Below are 19,479 nucleotides of genomic sequence, written 5' to 3'. Positions count from 1 at the left end.
AATCATAATATTTACATTTTAATGTAGCATGATGTCTTATCCATACTTAAAATATTATAATAGAATAATAATAATAATAATAAAAAGTGTCAAATTTGTCCTCTTTTGACAATATATGGAAATTTAACATAAATATTCAAAATAAAACTTTTAAATTTGTTAAATTTTTTGAAAAACTAAAGGGTATTAAAATACGATTTTATAACTGCTGTGATTCTATCTACTTGAAATTCTGTACTCTCCATAATTTACCTAGATCTTATGCTAAATGCAAATAAATAAGTAAGCAAATCTGTTCTTAACTACACAAGGTTGATGGTGTGTACATAAGTCCATGTTATTGTCATGAGTATGATTCTTTTTTACCATATCATATCTAAGCTACCATAATTTTTTAGGTGATACTCTTTAAACCTTATCTAAGTACATGTAATTGGGATCTTCAACTGAAAGGGAAACTGAATGAAAATTTAAAAAAAATATTATTCAATTCAATTCAACAACATGTTTCCCTTTCACATTGTTTCAGGTGTGATAAACATGAGAAATTAGTTTTTTGAACTCATGAATTTTTTTTTAAGACAAAATTAAATATACACATGTACATGTATATAACATATTCAAAATTCAACAAAGCTAATTCAAATATAACAGACATTGTTCATTTTCTTAATAATCCCATAAGTACTTCATGCTCATGACAATTAACAAACAATTCACTGTTTTAGAATCTAATGCATTCTGGAAAATTTCATTATTCATACCCCAAATTTAAAGCAATGTATATCATTGGGCGAATTTCAAATGTTTTATAAGTTGTAAGCTAATCAAAGTGATTCAGTGTACACTTTTGAAAATATTACCCAGAATGCATTAAATTCTTAAAGGTCAAATTCAACACAAAGTATATGATTAATTTGAAATATTTTTTTCTCAATCATCATCAGTATTTTTCTTCTTCTTGTGTTTAGCATTAGCATTCATGTGAGCCCAGGTATTTGCTGTCATTCTATCAGCCTTTGTCACTCTGCTAAAGTCCAAATTCTCTAATCGTGGAAGCATTGACAAGACATTTTGTCTGTATCCCTACAAATGAAAGATATAATGCACATTCAAATCGCGTAAAAGCTAATTAGGAGATAACTGTATTGAATTTTAAGCTCTCATGGCATCAGTTGGGAATTTGATGGTGGCAAATTAAGTTTACTGGCGACGCTGTAGCGCAGACAGTAAACGAATATTTGCTACCATCAAATCCCCAATTGATGCAGTCGGAGCTTAAAATACAATATTGTTATCTTCATTCTAATGAAACTGATAGAAAACAATGTTAAAACATGTATTTTAAAATCTGTCATATGCCGTCTGCGCTTGCGTGTACGTCCCACAGCATCAATTGTCAATGATGCCATGTAAATAAGTGAACGTTACAAAAGTTGTTGCATTAGAATTGCTTATCAACTAGTTGGTAGATTCTTAAACAAAATAAATAAAGAATATATCCATTAGACACATATAACGATATGAAGGGGCGTGTAACTCATCTCCAGAACTTTTCAAGTGATGCCACCAAATTCAAACGCAATCTGTCATACATTTTTCATTTGTTTGAGCAAACTTATGTCGGATAAAGGATGTGTCCATCTGCCCTAAAGAAAGATACCTACCTCTATTTTCAAGGTTGAAATTTTTACTAAATTTAACAAACAGTAAAGTGTATTTGTGTGCATTCATATAAGTGTAATTTACTGTATATATCTTGATTACTATTTATGTATAAAATTTTTCGTTCAAGGCAATGTAACTGACAATAAGACGTCGACAAAGGACAAGTATTACAATATGGATGTTATATGTTCATGCAATAATCTAAACAATAACCGTGGCAAATCATATATTTACCTTTGAATTTTCTACTGGATTGCCATGGAATGTCAGCTTCCTTAAGCTTTTCATAACACTTAGTTTCTCAATTTCTTTTAAATCCTTAATCACATTTCCATGGAGATATAAAATTTGTAAATTTTCAAATTCTGTGATAACCTGAAAATAATAAATCATAAATTCAAAAAAGAAGATGAAGAGACATTAAGTCCTATGGTAAGGTCTATTTTAATCAAGTCCTTGAGAATTCCTTCAAATAAACAAAGTTGTTCATACCAGGGATCTCCATGTACTGTTTTATGATGGCACATTTCCAATGTTAAATTATCTTACGCCATCATTAAATGATCCCTGCCATTCTTAAATTATCATCCACCACTGTCAGTTGATTTTTTCCATTGTTAAAAAACAATGCTATGATTGATAGGTTTAGTCAAAAATGTTAAGTACACATTTAACTTTGTTTCTGTTGGCAATTTGAGATAAATTATCCATAAACAAGTGGTGGTACAATCTATGATACTTATATAAGGAGTCTTCATCTGACCCCTTAAAATAGTGCTAAATCATAGAATTGTTCAATCCTTTCAAAATTGTTCATTACATTGATTAAATAAAAGGATACAAACGTAAACATAGGCAGATACAGGGAAAAATTTAGTTGATTATATAGGGAATCATTGAAGCATGACTAAAGTGACCCCCCCCTTTTAGGTCAGTCAGCGCCCGGTTGGGGCGTGTATAATACCGGAAACAATTTCGGTAAACACACGATTTTTTTCTGGATTTTGACATTCAAAAATTAAAATTAGAAAAAAAAAAAAAATTGCCGACCTACCGACCCTATTTTTTAAAAGTATGTAACTGGAACCACACATATATTTTTATTTGGCCTTATAAACTTACAGGGTGAATATTGGTCAACTCATTAAAGGACAAATCAAGCCAGGCTAATAAAGATGGATTCTGAAACTTTGTGACAACCAGTTCCATCAATGGTCCGACCTCTGTTAAACTATTGTTATTAAGACGTAGACATTTACTGGATGATTTCCCTCCTTCTGGTTCTGGCTGTTTCCCTTTCCTTGGACTTTCTCTAGGTTCTTCTTCCTTTACATCTATTATAAAAAAAAAGGTAAAATTTAAATGTTATAGTATCTTGTAAATTCATTAGAAGGGTAGTCATGGTAGTTATCTGTTTTCTTTAGTTTAAACATATTTTTTTTAATTTATAGTGGATTGGGAAACAAGTTTTTCAACTTATATTAATCCCTTTCCACTTTGCGGGTGCGATTGCTGCCTTGTAGCGGCATTAGCCTACTCTTTTTCGAAATCTACAAGGGTGTCTTTAACGTGCAAGAGATATGGCTCTCTCTGAACACGGGTCAGCCATTTATCGTCCCCTTCTGAAGGACTATCATCATTTCCTCAAGACCATACTTGCAGATGGTGTCAAGGGAGAGCCGAAAATTGAGTTCCTGAAATTTTCATCCCAAACGGCAATTGAACCAGGAACCTTTGTTTTAGTAGTCCGATGCACTAACCACTACACCACGATTCTGTTTTCTTTCTTGTCTCGTCTATAGTCAATAAAGTACCAAGTTTTTGATGGGGTTTGTGTTACTTGTTAGTCTTTAGTTTTCTATGTTGTGTTTTGTGTACTATTGTTTTTCTCTTTGTCGTTTTCTTTTTTAGAGTTTATTTTCAATCTATGAGTTTCAAAGTCACACTGGTATCTTTTTTCCCTCTATGGTACATATACAGTCCGCCAAAAGTTAAGCACCACCTACTTTTATTGCATCGATTTTTTTTCAAATTTAAAAAATCAATTGTTCCTCGAAAAATAGAAAACAATCAAACATAGCAATTTTGCTAATGTATACCATAAACAAACCACAAATATAATTTTGGTCACTTATGAAGGTTCTATGCATATCGGTTTTTCGTTCATCGAAATAGTGTAAATTACACAATTAAGAAATGGAATTTAAGTTTCACTGTGATTTTATTTTTTTTCAACAATTAATCACCCAATACTATTAAAATTTTCTACACATAATCTTTGGTATGTTTGGCAAATTTGATGTCAATATTTGAGTCAATAGCATGTGTAACAACCTCATTTCCGGTACAGTTTCATAACACCACCTATCTTTCTCGGTACAAGCCTTCAAAACTTTAGTTGAGGAAATCTGTTGCATTAAACAACAAATGCCACTTTTAAATCGACAAACTTTTGTAAAGGTGAATCTCTGCGATTGAGATTTCCGACAATGGCATCTCAGACATGTTTGATAGGGTTTATGCATGGAGTCAAGGAAGGCCAAAAATTAGTGTAAATGGCTGGTTGCTCTTTGGACTCGGTTAAAATTCTTGCCCTGCGTGGTATAGCGTTGTCATTCAGGTACAAGTGTCTTGACAATGTTGACGCAAGTGGGGGATTACTAAAATGATGGACTACAATATGTTAAGGCACCAAATCTCTGTATGTCTGTCCGTTTATGTTACCCTGCAGAATATGCATACCCAGCTTATAACAGTATAAGAAGCAACCCCGTACTGGAACACAACCAGCAATGCATGCAGTCCTTGTGCAAATGTTGTTTTTGGTCATAGGCCGTTTTTTTCCCCTGCGAAATTCGTATTATGGCGTCTTCTGGCAGTAAAAGAAACTGACTCCCATCTGACCAATGAGTGTTTTGTCAGGTTCTTATGTTCAAGCATAGATGTTCATTATCCCATTTAAACCTGACGGTAGAGTGCCTGCTTGAAGGTACAGGTCTCTATACACCACGACGTGCTCTTCGTTTGCCTCTATAAAGTCGACGGACCAATGTACGAACACTTACACGACCACCTGGAGAAACAGTGTATTTATAAACGCACATATGACCTTTGATAAAAGGTAGGTTGACTGGTTTATTGGAGTGCAATCTTTTTGATCGTAATGAATTTTTCAAGTGTATGTTAAAGGTAATTCATAACACCAAACATTAATATTTTTTTTGATAGTTAAAAAAATATTGCCAGTTATATTTCGGTGGTGCTTAACTTTTGGCGGACTGTATATATAAGGCAAACCATAATTCAAGTTTGTTTCCTGTCTTTCAAACAACTCTAAAAGATATTATACACACGATAAAATATTGCTTTTCCAAACATTTTAGATTTTTATGTCATTTTTTTTTATAGTAAATTATAAATCCTATTTCTGCTGGATTATAGTCAAATTTTTAATAGAATTGTAGAATTGTAACTTGACCAAAATCAGAACATTGGAAATAACAAATTGACCGCATCTATGCTTAAATTACTAGATTTTACATTATGCATGTTCTGTGAAGCAAGATCTAAATTTTTCGGCATTAAGTTGACACGCCAAAAAAAAAAAATTTCTTTTCCCCATCAATAGAAACCAATAATGAATTACCTCAAGAAGACAAAGAAAAGTAAAAGTAAATTTTTTTAATTGTCATCACACATCACCACATGTCAAATTTTATTTTCATGTACATTTATGAAAACTTTCTTACCTCCCACATTAGATACCCTATAGAAAGAGAAATCTAATGGTGCTACTATATCATTATTAGCATCAATTGTAGGAACTCTATTAGTTTTCTGCCTTGCACTGTAAGGTACTAAGCTGGAAAAAAAAAGAATACATGTATTATGATTTACATGTACATTTATAATATCATCAAAGCATTGATTGTGTTCTGCTTAAATAAAATACAAAATTCATGTACATGTATCTCTGCAATTTCATAGCACTTTTCACTGAATACGTTGTAGCTTTTTTTTAAACAGATTGTTACAGATTGACTTCTTCTTCATTTGTGTTGTTATAACACTGTCCCAGATGGGTCACTGTGAAATCTGTCTAAATATGAGAAAATAAAGGGTGGCAGGTAGGTGAAACTTATATAAATGAAGAGATAAATGAAAAATGAACAGATTGATGTCCGATTTATATAAATCCAAGGCCACCCGTCGGCACCAGAAGCCATGAAGCAGCGCATCTTTTTTGGGTGGGCAAATATCCACTTTTTGATATGGGATGAGCTCTGACATCCCACGGCCCCAGCTTGTCTGGCAAAACAGCCGTTGGATGTCAGAGTAACCTCTGACTACATGTATGTGAGCAAAGGCTCTGTGTTGAACTTGAAGGCCATACATTGACCTATAATGGTAAACTTTTATAAATTGTTATTTGGATGTGGAGTTGTCTCTTTGGCACTCACACCACATCTTCTTACATCCATTATATGATCTTATATGCCAAAAAATAATTGTGTGTAAGATTTTGTAAACATTGACATTGTTGTTATATAATTTAGTTATCTTTTTGCATAACAAATTTAAGTTGAATGTTTGGTGCTGAATTCATACATAAATAGCAAGTATATACATGCAGAAAAATACAATGACAAACATAAGTGCAAATGTTATAGGATAAAACTTACAGAATTGAGTACTTTTTCAAATTACGAATTCAAATTTCACCTGACCTACTTTTACAATTGCGCTCACCTTGTGCTTGTACTCATTGTCAAACTTAACAGATTCACCAATTTATCTTTAAACAATTAATAATAACAATAACAACGTAAAACAACAGTGGTCTTTTCGCAACACTGGACAGTTAATTATGACCTCGAGACAGTTTTAGCGCCATGACAGTTCCCAATGTTGTCATTAACGACTGGCGATAATAAATTTAAAACCAACACCGTAACCCATCTGTCGATTAAAATTCCGGATCCATATTTATTGACACTACCGTGACTATCTGTATCGTATGCCCTTAATATTTAGGTAAGATAGGTAGTATTCTAGTTGGTCATTTATATTTGATTCAGTTAAGAAATTTATATAAATCTATATAATTTTAGTTTCTTCAATTAGTTTGATGTAAATGTTTCATGATTTTTTTTATGACATTGAGTTTTTTTTTGCAAAAATATACCAACATTATGTTCCTTTAATATTCTTAGCTAGGTTAAAAGCTTCATTATAAGAAGTGGATTTATATTCTAAAATTGACAATATTTATAATCTAGATAGGTACGTCATAGTTTGGGTTTTTATGAAAGTTTCCAAGGGCAGAAGTCCTCAGTAGTTAATTTCTAACAGCTAGATTTGTTGAGCTTCCTTATGTTCTCTCTTTTTTTTTATCAACAACAAATAGTGCACCATCCGCCAAAAAAAATATTTCAATATATCCTTGAATGACCTTATCCAAATTGCATCTTTTTATATATATAATAATTATTCCATAGATAATGTGTGATTTGATTTACTATGAATTAAATGGCTCGTTTGGATTACTAACTTTAATTCAATTTTTCATTTTTAAAATTCGTTATTATTTGAAAATGACCAATATTTTATTTGTCTCTGGTGAGAGATTGAGAACGGACAAACATTTTAATTATTTTTTTCTGTTAATGTAACGTGGATTACTTTACATGTTTGTATTTGCAGAATTTCTTATTAATATAATTAACAATTAAGATAATCAGTATTTGTAAAATATACACATATCAGATTGTAAACTGGAGGTATATGTCTGCGACCCCTGTGGTTTGGATTATCATGTTTTCTAATTACAAATGTATATATAAAAGATAGCAGCGTGAAGTACAGAAGCTTACAACATGTGCATGTTTGGTCACATGTTTTGAATTTCAGATTCAAGGATTAAATCCGTTGTACAGTTAAAAAGAATCGCTCATAAATAATATTTTTCGGACATTTCGGATCCCACTTTTCTTCTCTGTGTCCGACCATGGAAATAATATTTAGATATAATACTTCGGACTACTAACACAAAGGTTCCTGGTTCGATTCCCGTTTGGGATGAAAATTTCAGGAACTCAATTTTCGGCTCTCCCTTGACACCATCTGCAAGTATGGTCTTGAGGAAACGATAATAGTCCGTCGAAAGGGGACGATAAATGGCTGACCCTTGTTAAGAGAGAGCCATATCTCTTGCACGTTAAAGACACCCTTGTAGTTTACGAAAAAGAGTAGGCTAATGCCACTACAAGGCAGCACTCGCATCTGCAAAGTGGAAAGGGATTAATATAAGTTGCAAAACTTGTTTCCCAATCCACTATAAATAAATATGTTTAAACTAATTAAAAAAACAACAAACTCTGAAATAAGACGTATCGGAAGGAATGTAATATGCATTGGAGGACCTGTAAAAGACAATATTTGTCTGAGGGGACCGGTCGGTTTTTTTTTGGTGGTCAAACATCCCATATTGTTAAACTATTGAAGATGAACAAAATCTCAAGGAACAGTGTATATACATAATGATTACATATATAGCTATACACTAAATTATTTTTATCTTTGTACACTGCATGACTTATCATAAATGTGAATAACAACAGTGACTGTGTTAACTTTGTGTATTATGCAAACAAGAACTACGTCAGGTAAATCATTTACTAAACTTTATACATTTAGTTGTATAATTCTTCAATAAACACCCTCCATTAATTTTGCACTGGGATGAAATCGGGAATGGAAATTGGGAATGTGTCGAGACAACAACCCGACCAAAGAGTAAACATATACACACGAAGGCCACCAATAGCTAGGTTTTCAACACAGCAAGAAAATCCCGCACCGGGCTTGATTCTTTAATATATTTAGACTGCTTCAATCCATATAGTTGTTAATACTCGTAGGAATTTATTGCTGTGTCGCTTACATGTTCTTTTCCTCCCGGAGCACCTGAGATCACCCCTGCGGTTTTTGTTGAGGTTCGTGTTGCTAATCTTTTATTGTATATGCTGTGTTTTGTGTGCTGTTGTGTGTCTTTTGCATTGTCGAAAGTTTCCTTGGTAGCTCAACAACAACAACAACAACAACAACAACAACAACAACAACAACAACAACAACAACAACAACAACAACAACAACAACAACAACAACAACAACAACAACAATCAAGAGATAAAAAATATAAGTACATGCGCAAAAAACGGCCACAACAGTTAGTTTTGGTGAAATTCGCTCTAAAGGGGTTGCATTCCCTTACCGAACATCCGTTATAATGTATTTTTTTTTAACCACCGTGTTGTCTCTCAGCTCCGCATTAGAATAGAAACTGCTGAACCTTTCGGAACATCCAAGTTTAACGTAGAATTCCTGCTGTACAGTCACCGATATATTCCACTTGTTATTCAAATGATGAATGAAGTATTCAATATACTTAGAAAAAGTCAACATATTGATACTTAAATATTTTTTTGATATGAGTACGATTAATGAATTTCAGATCAATGGAACATAAAACACTTAGGATTGGCTTCATTGGAGCTGGTGGTATCCATTTCGGTAGGCCTGGCTCCAAGTTGCCATGGGCTCATGCAACGAGACTTGAAAAGATTGGAAACATTAAAGTTGTGGCAATCGTAGACACTGACATAAAGCTTGCAGAAGATGTTCTCAAGGCAAAACTTTCATCCGACCAAGTAAAACACTTTTATACCGATTGCCAAGTTTTCACTCACTTCAAAGAGTTACTTGCTCAGAAACCAGATGCAGTCTTTATAGGAATCCCTCCTATATATAGAGGTTCACTGGAGGACGGGATGGACATTGAACTTCAGTTTGTGAAGGCTGGAATACACGTGTTTGTGGAGAAATCTCCATCGGTAGTACCACCCGAAGAGTTTGATAACTATGTAGAGGAAGTTAGAAAAACCAGCATTAAAAACAATGTCGTTGTATCTGTTGGATACATGTTCAGGTATTATATGATATCGGGGGTGAATAAATGGAACACATCTGTAAGTAAAAAAAAAAAACCACCAATCAGACAACATCATTTAAAAAAGAAGATGTGGTATTATTGCCAATGAGAGAACTCTCCACAAGAGACCAAAATGACACATAAATTAACAACTACAATGTATAGGTCACCGTATCGCCTTCAACAACGAACAAATCCCATACCGCATAGTCAGTTAAAAAACGCCCCAAAATGAGAAATGTATTCAAGCTAGAAAACTAATGTCCCAATTTATTTACCAAAAAATGAACGTGAAACGAATATGTAACATATCAACAAACGACAACTACTGAATTTCATGCTCCCGACTTGGGACACACACATGCATACAGAATGCATGGCTAAAAAAACGCAATGAACAGATAGACAACTATCTACAAGACACTACATAGAAAACTAAAGTCTTTAAAGTTAGCAAAAAGAACCTCGCCAACAATCAGATGAGATTTCGGATGCTACAGAAGAGGTAGGCAGATCCTGCTCCGTTAATGGCACCCGCAGTGATGTTCATGGCAAGTATACATTCGATATTTGTCGCATTCGATTGTGTTATTACAAGTGAACACAGGACAGGGTAGGTGTTGGTACGATAATAAGAACTGTTCTATGTTCATCTATGATATAGATATTCTACAACAGCTAACTTCACAAGTATGCAATCGTTGATTTTATTATCATGTAGAAACGTATGTTATAATTTGTTTTGTTTTATTGATATAGTATTTGATGTGAAATGGTTCAATTGTTTCAAATAAATACATAAATAAGATTTGTTTATTTATTTTAGGTACCATGCTGGAATAGATAAAATGAAGGAATTAATCATTGATCATGGCGGGAAAGTGATGGCATGTAGGGCAAAGTTCAGTCTTGCTTATTCTAGAGGTCATAAAGGTCGAGACTCCTATAACAACAAAATAACTGGAGGACCAATTGTCGAACAGGCAACACATGTTTGCGATTTGGCTAGATATCTTGCTGGAGATATAAATCTAGACTCAGTTCAGACCATCATGCTGAAAGATAGCGACCCATCTGGTGCCGGACATCTTTCACATCTGCCTCATGATGGAGAAAATAATATACAACCTGCCGATAAAGTCCCAAGAGTTACATTTAGTCAATGGAGATTTGTAAACGGAGGAATAGGGACTCTTATGCACTCTATTGCTCTACCAGGGAGTAGACATGAAATATCAATCGAGGTTCAAATGGACGGACTACAGATGTCTCTGTTCAAACCTATCGAAGAAGACAGTTCATTGGTCGTCCGTAGTATCAAAGCAGACGATCCAAACAGAGATACCAATTATACCTTTAACGAACAAGATTCATTCTTAAATGAGTTATCGGCCTTTATAAATGCAGTCAGAACTGAGGACCACACTGGAATTAGGAGTTCTTATGAAGATGCTGCTAAAACATATGAATTCACATGGAAAATTAGAAGGACCGGCGAAGCAAACAGTTGACTCTTAACACTAATTCGTTGGTTAAAATGAGAACCAACCGCTTCAGTTTAATTAACAGTTATGGTTATAGCACCGTAATATAGGCTACATGCTGGGTTTTATGATTTATAATACCATGGCAATTAGATAGATAAAATAAACAGATTTATTTAAATCAGATTTCATTTTAATTCAGACTAATTTGATAAAAAAAACAAACATTTCAAGATTGTAATTAAGCCCGCCTTAAGGGGCGGATCGGAAGAGGCATTCTTTTTCTTGTCCGGTTCAATTAGGAGAACGAAAATCAATACAGAATTTTAATTGTGTGTAAGACCCCGTTCAAACTAGGACATTGTTATCGATTTAAACTAGACCGGTTCACTTTAGATCGATTTAAGGGCCAATGTGAACGCTTTGAATCGATCTTCAATCGGTCTAAACTAAAACACCAAAAGAGGTAGTTTAGTTTGAATCGATCTAAAGTAAACCGATCTTACTTTAAATGTGAACGCAGAGATCGGTTTAAACTAGTACGATTGAATAAAAAAAAACGTATGCGCATGTACAGCGCAAAAACTATCTCAGATGTTCATTGTTTAACCCATATTTCTCTGTGTACAGACATTTAAAACAAACTGAAAACATTTTGTCTTCGCCATCGCATAGATTTGCGAAATCTGTGTCTTCTTTTCTTATGATGATTTTTTTGCTTTTCAGGAACTGCAATATTTCGTCGTGTTGTAACTTCGTTACTACAGATATTTTTTTTCAAAATTAAAGAAAACGGTAATAACATATGTACCAAAATGTTAATGTCTGATTCAGGAGAAACAATAACTTTGTCCATTTTTTTTCAAGTGTGTGTGTCAGAGTATCAATAGATGAATTTAATAAATCAGTTCTATTTATACACGATGTTTACAGTTTTACGGATAAAAAGGTTAGATCGATTGCGTTTTGAATTGTAGTGTGAACGCAGTGGATCGGTTTAGACCGATAGAGATTATTATGATTAAAGATAATGTGAACGCTAACTGTTTTTATTTAGATCGATTGAAAAAAAAATGCTAGTGTGAACGGGGTCTTAGTGTAGGTCACATGTCAGCAAAGTAGTTTGTGCCTTACAATTCCAAAATAATACAATAGTTTTATTTATGAAAAATTCAAAGTTCGTTTTTTAATAGTATTTTATTTTTATAGATACGCGTCATAGAAATTGCATTCATTAACAGATATTATAAAACTTAACTAGTTATAACAATTCTTGTTATTGTCAAATGTGTTGCGGAATATCAATTTTTTCCGGTTGTGGATGTGCATGAAATATTGGCACTGGACGCATCTGTCATGAATCAATCTTTAATTCCATAACATTTGTTCGATTTCGTGGAGTAATCATTGTTATGAATTTTGTCTTTAATTATATATCAAATCTTTAATTTCAATCCATAGATTTAATTTTTAAAACAATTTGTTGTTCATAGATTTTCCGTTTCGTATATATATTAACTGATCAAAATTACGCAAACGAAACTGTGATATTACCCGTTTTTCTCAAAATTATACAAATTAATTCAGTTAAGGGTTTTTAGTAACACATACACTCCTAAACATGTAGCCAACTGACTCACGACATTATTTTCTCTGGGTGCTCCCTCAACTGACTCACGACATTATTTTCTCTGGGTGCTCCCTCAACTCCATCAACATAAATATCAAACTTCTCTGGTATGAAGGGTACAGAGTTTCAGTTTCTGTATTTTGGTGGTTTTATGACTTTTTCGGATTGTTTTGGGTGATATTAAAATGGTTTTATTTTTGGAAAAACCCTTTTTTATATTATAGTATTAATGAATGGGTATTTTTATAATTGCCCTGTTATATGTCCAAGGTCTGTAATAATGGTCGACGAAGTCTGTAATGGCCCGAGGCAACGCCGAGGTCCATTACAGACATCCGAGGCCATTATTACTGGCCAAGGACATATAACAGGGCCATTATAAAAACACCCATTTCTTAATACATTTATTAACCAACTGAAAAAAGTGTATGTGTTGCTGTCATGTTGATGTACTCTCTTACTCTTTTAATGACAGTTTAGTTTGAAAAAAAAAAAATTTGTACTTCACCGTGATCAAGCTTTATACACTGTAAAACAGTGTTTAGATCCTAAACACTTATCTAAACACTTTTTCTGTGTACGTTTTGAAACACGTTTAGCATCTAAACATGTTTAGATTTTAACAAGTGTTTAGATTTCAACAAGTGTTTAGATGTTATATGTTAAGAAATATATGGTGTTTAGATGTTATATGTTAAGAAATATATGGTGTTTAGACCTTCCAACGGTTAGCCTACTGGTACTATGGTTTCACAGGAACTACTTGTGGTATAGCACTATAGGTTGAATAGTCCACACTGTATTGTAGAATATACAATAAACGTGTACATTTCTGCTTTAATGTTCTTGCAATGATTTTTACCATAATAAAATTATTTGACTTGTCTATATAGTATATTAAAGCTGGAAAACTTCAGTAATGATAATAATAATATTAACATTAATAGGTTTACACATTTTATTCTTCCTGGAGACCAAAGAAAAGTTTGTAAACAATACGAACAAGTTAAGAAAAGTCTGTAAACAATAAGACCAAGTTTTGAAAAGTCTGTAAACAATTAGACAAAGTTTAAACCTCCATTATTTTTAAAGGAAAAGCCTGTACCAAGTCAGGAATATGACTTTTTTTTCATTCCTTTTGATGGACCTTCCACCTTTTTATACAACTTGGAGTCTGGTTCTTTTGTTCTTCTATTTTCTGTTCTAGTCTTAAACATAACATACAATCTATTCAAATTATTTCAATAATTTATTTTTAAGTCTCACTAATTGCAAACAAAAAATACAATTATAAATCCTATCATACAGGAATTTTTCATTGCAAAACAATCTTCTCTTGAATGATAAAGGCTCTTGGTGTGCAGTTCCTTTTGGTTGTCAGGTGAACTTTGGTATCCGGAAATGAAAAAATGAAACCTTCATGTACATTTGTATGCAACAGTCACTTATTCTTAGATCATGTTTATTAAAATACATTAAACAAGCTTCTTGAAAAAGATTCTTACAAAAGAAAAATACAAATTGTAGTTAAAAAGACAATACTTTACACCTTGTACAAATCAGGGTTTGAAATTAGCAGGGGCCCACTCGCTAATGGCCCCTAAAATTTGGTGTGGGCTACTTAAATTTCAGCTTTTCTACACAACTTAAGCTGTGGGCTAAAATTGCCAAAGTCTTAAGTTCAATCCCTGCTTGAAATGTACACATCAAAAGACAAACAAATCAAAGGGAACATTATATAGAGCAAACAAGCATGCAAGTTTTTTTTATATAATAAAACAAAATCCTTAATTTCTGAGAACTACAGCCTGTTTTTCCTATTTTATCCTAATATTATGAATATATTTTTTAAATTGACCATTTTTTACCTATTCAACAGGATAAATATTAGAGAATGATTTAACCTCCATTTTTCAATCATATTATAGTTCTATTGGCAACTTAATAATATACTTATATATTTTTACTTACATCTGCTCTTGAAATTAAGTCATCCTTTTCTTTCTTCGTTGCTTTCTTTCTGATCTGTTCTTCAATTTGATCTATGATATGGATTTATTCTAGCTCTTTTCATTCCCACTACATGTACAGTGTCACAGTCCTATAAATGCATACATACAAATAATTAGTAAATTTTAAGGTTTAAATAAAAAGAACAACTTGACAGTTTATTTTAGACATTGGAGTTAGAATGTCAGTTTATTTTCAACTTTTTAGCAATGGCGTGGTCAGTTATTTTCAACTTTTTAGCCATGACGTGGTCAGTTTATTTTCAAGTAATGAGTTTGAATGTCCTTTTGGTATTCTTTGTTTCTATTTGACAAATGAAGTGAAACTATAATTTCAGTGTTTGTGTAAAGGATGTTGCACCATGGGCCATTGGGATATAATTCCTTGCAAAGTTAGAATACTTGAAACTATGATTTTATGACATTATGTACAGTGACAGTTTGGACTATTAAATCTCATTTTAAATTTCCGAAATTGCTCATTCTTATAATTTTAATTTCAAGACCGCCAAGATATCATAGTTTCACGGAATCTGTTGGAATATGTAGGAACATCGGGTAAAAAGGTGAAACCAGTACTGAAATATTATAAAATGTTTAGGTGTTTAGGAAAGTGTTTCAGAAGTGTTTAGATACCATTTAATGTTTAGCTTAATGATAACATTCACTGATAATAACCCTGCAACACGTTTAGGTTTCTATGTGTTTAGATAAATATCCGTTTAGATCCTAAACGCTTTCCTAAACACGTTTAGACCTAAACATGTTGTAGATCCGTTTCAAATCTAAACGCTGTTTTTACAGTGTATAAATATACCAAATATCCAAGATATTAAGTTGAAAGAAGTTATGTGTTGAAAAACAGGATGAATAGTGATCCCTTTATATGGTTCTTTAATGTTTGTTGCTGGTTACTAAATTAAATGAAATACAAAAAGGTATTATATACCGTATTACGGAAGCCGATAAGGGCCATTCAAAAAAAAAAATTTATGTCGTAATTACGACATAGCATGTCGTAATTTCGACATAACATGTCGTTATTACGACATCGCTATGTCGTTATTACGACATCGCTATGTCGTAATTTCGACATAATATGTCGTTACAACGACATCGCTATGTCTTAATTTCAACATAACATGTCGTAATAACGACATAGCTATGTCGTAATAACGACATCGCTATGTATATAAAAGAATATGTATTATGATTGCCAAGAGACTAAATGACACAGCAATTAATAACTATAGGTCATATCATAATGCTCCCAATAATTAGAAAAAAACCGTATAATCAGCTATAAAAGAGGGACGAAAGATACCAGAGGGAGAGCCCCCGAAATTTTGTGTGACAGACAGTGTTATTAATTAATTGTTAGCTCCCTTGGTAAAACTCCAAATTTCATATTTAATGTATTTCACTGTTAAATGATTTACATGAAGCTTAATAAGTATATATTTGTTAATTGCAAAGCTTTTTGCTATTTAAATTCATTGGTTAAAGATATTTATTTATATTGTAAAGTTAAATATTTGTATCGTCGCAAAATATTTGGTCACCTTCTTCGGTTACCTTCTGTGAGAAACTTATATATTTTACAGATCCCATTTCACAGTAATACGTTATCTACTGTGGAAGGGTGGTACAGTCAATCATGGCCGGTATGGATTTAATAATATATGGAATTATATATATGAGGACTGAGTTTGAGTACTACCAAGGGAAGCCAAGCCTTCTACCTTCCTGTAAATTAGCGCAAACTCCATGGCTTGTTGTAATAATTAAGTATTGATTGCTCTGTGTCTACTGTCAAACGTTGGGCACGATGTTCCTACAACACGACGTTACACTTTAAAAAAAGCGGCGTCGAAGAGGGTTTTGACTTTTTAATTCGTTTTTTTTTATATGTTGGTTGATTCTGCTTCTGTTCGTTTTGTGATGTCATTTTATCATAAATTACCTCAAGTTGTGGAAACCGATTTAATAATGTTTACCCTTAAGTTATTTCAACTAAAAATGCATTACTGTCGCAAGTAATGTAGGAAGGAAAGATAGGACGGAAATAGATATAGGAAGATGTGGTACGGTTTTCCATAAACAATTTTTTTTTTAGATGTACAAAACTTTTGTCATATGATGTGTAACTTTCAAGGTGCATATCATCTGTCATTGTAAAATTTCTATATCTTATTTTAAATAAATCGTAAAAAGCTACAAACGATAAATAAAAATTGCAAAATTTAACATGTGTCGAACCTATGTCTCCGGGTGAAGTCTATAGCAATATGCGCTATTCTTTTTTTTTCGGCAGCAATCATCAACCTCTTTTTCCAAATTTCATAATGAACAATGAGGCAAATATTTGTACTTTTGTTAGATATTACAATTGCCTTACTCTTTTTATTCATTTTCTGCTATATCTACTTACAAAATTCACTTTCAGTCGTTGAGTTAACGAAAAACGTCGTTGGACATTTTTCTTATTCCAGCTTAATATGAAGCCACCGAGTCAAATGAAATTTGGCAAAATAACGGCTTTAACGCCACAAAGAACCGACACATGTCGTTGTTCCTGCCAAGAATGAAGAAGATCAGAGAATAAGAAATAGGATCACTATACATAAGAGTTAAAACAGTTTTTCATAAATGTAACGTTGGACATCCGTTTTTTTTTCACATAGCTTTGTCTAATCCTCAAATATACTAGATATTAATTAGTATATAATCAAGAGCTGTAAAAACATAATTTGAAACATATGTTGAATTTGTTTTAATATTGGTTCGTGTTTTCTAACATTTTTATTTTGTTTTGCGGATGAAATTTCGAAGATTCTGTTTTAAATCCTAGAGGTTGTAGGAACATCGTGTCCAACGTTTTAAAGTAGAAAAAGAGCAATCAATACTTCAATTCATCCTTATGACAAGAAGGCATGTCTTTTGTGCTTATTTTTAGGGAGGTGGAAAGCATGGCTTGCCTTGGGGGGACTGAATATAAGTCCTTAAATAATTCCACACATAGTTCTTCCAACAAATAGAAGATTTACTAGACTTTCACGGGCTCGACACCCCTGCTACGGACGCTATCTTAATAACCTAAAATGGGATCTATAAATTATATAAGTTTCTCACAAAAGGTAACCAAAGAAGGTAACCAAAGATTTTGCGACGATACAATTATCAAACTTTACAATATGAATAATATCTTTAACCAATGAATTCAAATAGCAAAAGCTATGCAATTAACAAATATATACTTATTAAGCTTCATGTAAATTATTTAACAATGAAATACATTAAATATGAAATTTGGAGTTTTACCAAGGGAGCTAATAATTAATTAATAACACTGTCTGCCACCCAGCATTTCGGGGGCTCTCCCTCTGGTATCTTTCGTCCCTCTTTTATAGCTGACTATGTGGGGCTTTTCTAATTATTGGGGGCATTATGATGACCTAGAGTTGTTAGTTTCTGTGTCATTTAGTCTCTTGGCAATCATAATACATATTCTTTTATATATATACATAGCGATGTCGTTATTACGACATAGCTATGTCGTTAAAACGACAAAGTGATGTCGTTATTACGACATGTTATGTCGTAATTACGACATAGCGATGTCGTTTTAACGACATGTTATGTCGAAATTACGACATAGCGATGTCGTTTAAACGACATGTTATGTCGAAATTACGACATGCTATGTCGTAATTACGACATAATTATTTTTTTTTGAATGGCCCTTATCGGCTTTAATTATACTCTTTACAGCTTAATTTTATTAACTTTATTAAAAACCCTAACTGGGCTTAATACAGACAAGTTTGGTATTAATACAGGGTCATTACAGAAAAACAGGGCCATTACAGAAATAACAGGGCCATTTCAGAAAAAACAGGGCCATTACAGAAAAACAGGGCCATTGCAGAAAATATGTTATTTTTAATAAACAGTCATTTTTGGCAATAATGTACTTAGTTGGTTAATAAAGGAGTAGGTCCGGTAAAGACCGATTTTGGCCAAATTTCAGGTTCATCTGACGAAAGATTTCGACCACTTTTTAAACACTTAAGTGTCTATTTCATTTGATTCAATTAGTTAATGTGAAAGATTTTGACTGATTTAGTCAGAAAAAATGATCTGATTCAAGCTCAAATATGAAAAATCTACCAAATATGCAGAAAAATTCACTTTTCAGATGGTTTTTGTCAAAAATGAAAGTGGCCGCATCCGTGTTAATATCCCCAACCTTTATATATACGTTATGTATTATCATAAAATACAACTTGCATTTCAATATTAAGGATGAACACGAATGCGGCCACTTCCGTTTTACACGAAAACCATATAAAATTTAACTAAAATGCTAGAATTGAGAAGATTTCAGAATTTAGCATGACTTCATGGTGCTAGTACCCAATATATGTGCATTGTATTGTCAAAAACAGCCCATATTTATGTAGCAGAAGCATTCTACTGTCCAATAAATAACCAAAATAAACCATTTTAACAATTTTGTAAAACTGCTATATGTTTTGGGGCCAAAAAGGGGTCTTACTGGACCTACTCCTTTTCATATTGTTCGCATTATAAAAATGTTTTTCTTCGAGATAATATAATGACCAGTGATAATGTAGTGCATGGGTATTGGATCAATTATAAATGATATGTTATACAGTTTGACTACCTAAAATTTCT

The 19,479-nt window shown here is 32.7% G+C and overlaps 2 protein-coding genes across 3 annotated transcripts; one reads left to right on the top strand and one right to left on the bottom strand.

The window, feature by feature from the left end:
• Window positions 1-748: 748 nt before the first annotated feature.
• Window positions 749-6,585, bottom strand: LOC143042719 (leucine-rich repeat-containing protein 51-like). Its single transcript, XM_076215155.1, has 5 exons — window positions 6,418-6,585; window positions 5,418-5,530; window positions 2,791-3,002; window positions 1,903-2,043; window positions 749-1,086 (listed from the first exon to the last, which is right to left on the bottom strand). Exons 1-5 carry the CDS (start codon window positions 6,432-6,434, stop codon window positions 934-936), a joined length of 636 nt encoding a protein of 211 aa, XP_076071270.1. The 5' UTR covers window positions 6,435-6,585; the 3' UTR covers window positions 749-933.
• A 1,619-nt stretch (window positions 6,586-8,204) lies between these two features.
• LOC143043631 (uncharacterized) lies at window positions 8,205-11,323 on the top strand. Of its 2 annotated transcripts, none has more exons than XM_076215846.1 (3): window positions 8,205-8,333; window positions 9,182-9,655; window positions 10,485-11,323. In XM_076215846.1, exons 2-3 carry the CDS (start codon window positions 9,186-9,188, stop codon window positions 11,167-11,169), a joined length of 1,155 nt encoding a protein of 384 aa, XP_076071961.1. In that variant the 5' UTR covers window positions 8,205-8,333; window positions 9,182-9,185; the 3' UTR covers window positions 11,170-11,323. The 2 variants fall into 2 exon arrangements, with proteins under 2 accessions (XP_076071961.1, XP_076071962.1); XM_076215847.1 differs by lacking the exon at window positions 8,205-8,333 and adding an exon at window positions 8,569-8,663.
• Window positions 11,324-19,479: the final 8,156 nt, after the last annotated feature.

This window comes from Mytilus galloprovincialis, chromosome 8, assembly GCF_965363235.1.
Source record: "Mytilus galloprovincialis chromosome 8, xbMytGall1.hap1.1, whole genome shotgun sequence".
NCBI classification, from domain to species: Eukaryota; Metazoa; Mollusca; class Bivalvia; order Mytilida; family Mytilidae; genus Mytilus; species Mytilus galloprovincialis.
The sequence above is the reverse complement of the archived record's forward strand: the minus strand, read 5'-3'. Positions and strand labels throughout refer to the sequence as shown.

Bases quoted from the DNA above. Each gene is read 5' to 3' on its own strand.
- LOC143042719 (XM_076215155.1), bottom strand. The intron at 3,003-5,417 runs GTAAGAAAGTTT...TTTTTATAATAG, and splicing joins TAGGGTATCTAATGTGGGAG to ATGTAAAGGAAGAAGAACCT. The intron at 1,087-1,902 runs GTAAATATATGA...TTTCATTTGTAG, and splicing joins ATCCAGTAGAAAATTCAAAG to GGATACAGACAAAATGTCTT.
- LOC143043631 (XM_076215846.1), top strand. From the start codon at position 9,186: ATGGAACATAAAACACTTAGGATTGGCTTCATTGGAGCTGGTGGTATC. The intron at 9,656-10,484 runs GTATTATATGAT...TATTTATTTTAG, and splicing joins TCTGTTGGATACATGTTCAG to GTACCATGCTGGAATAGATA.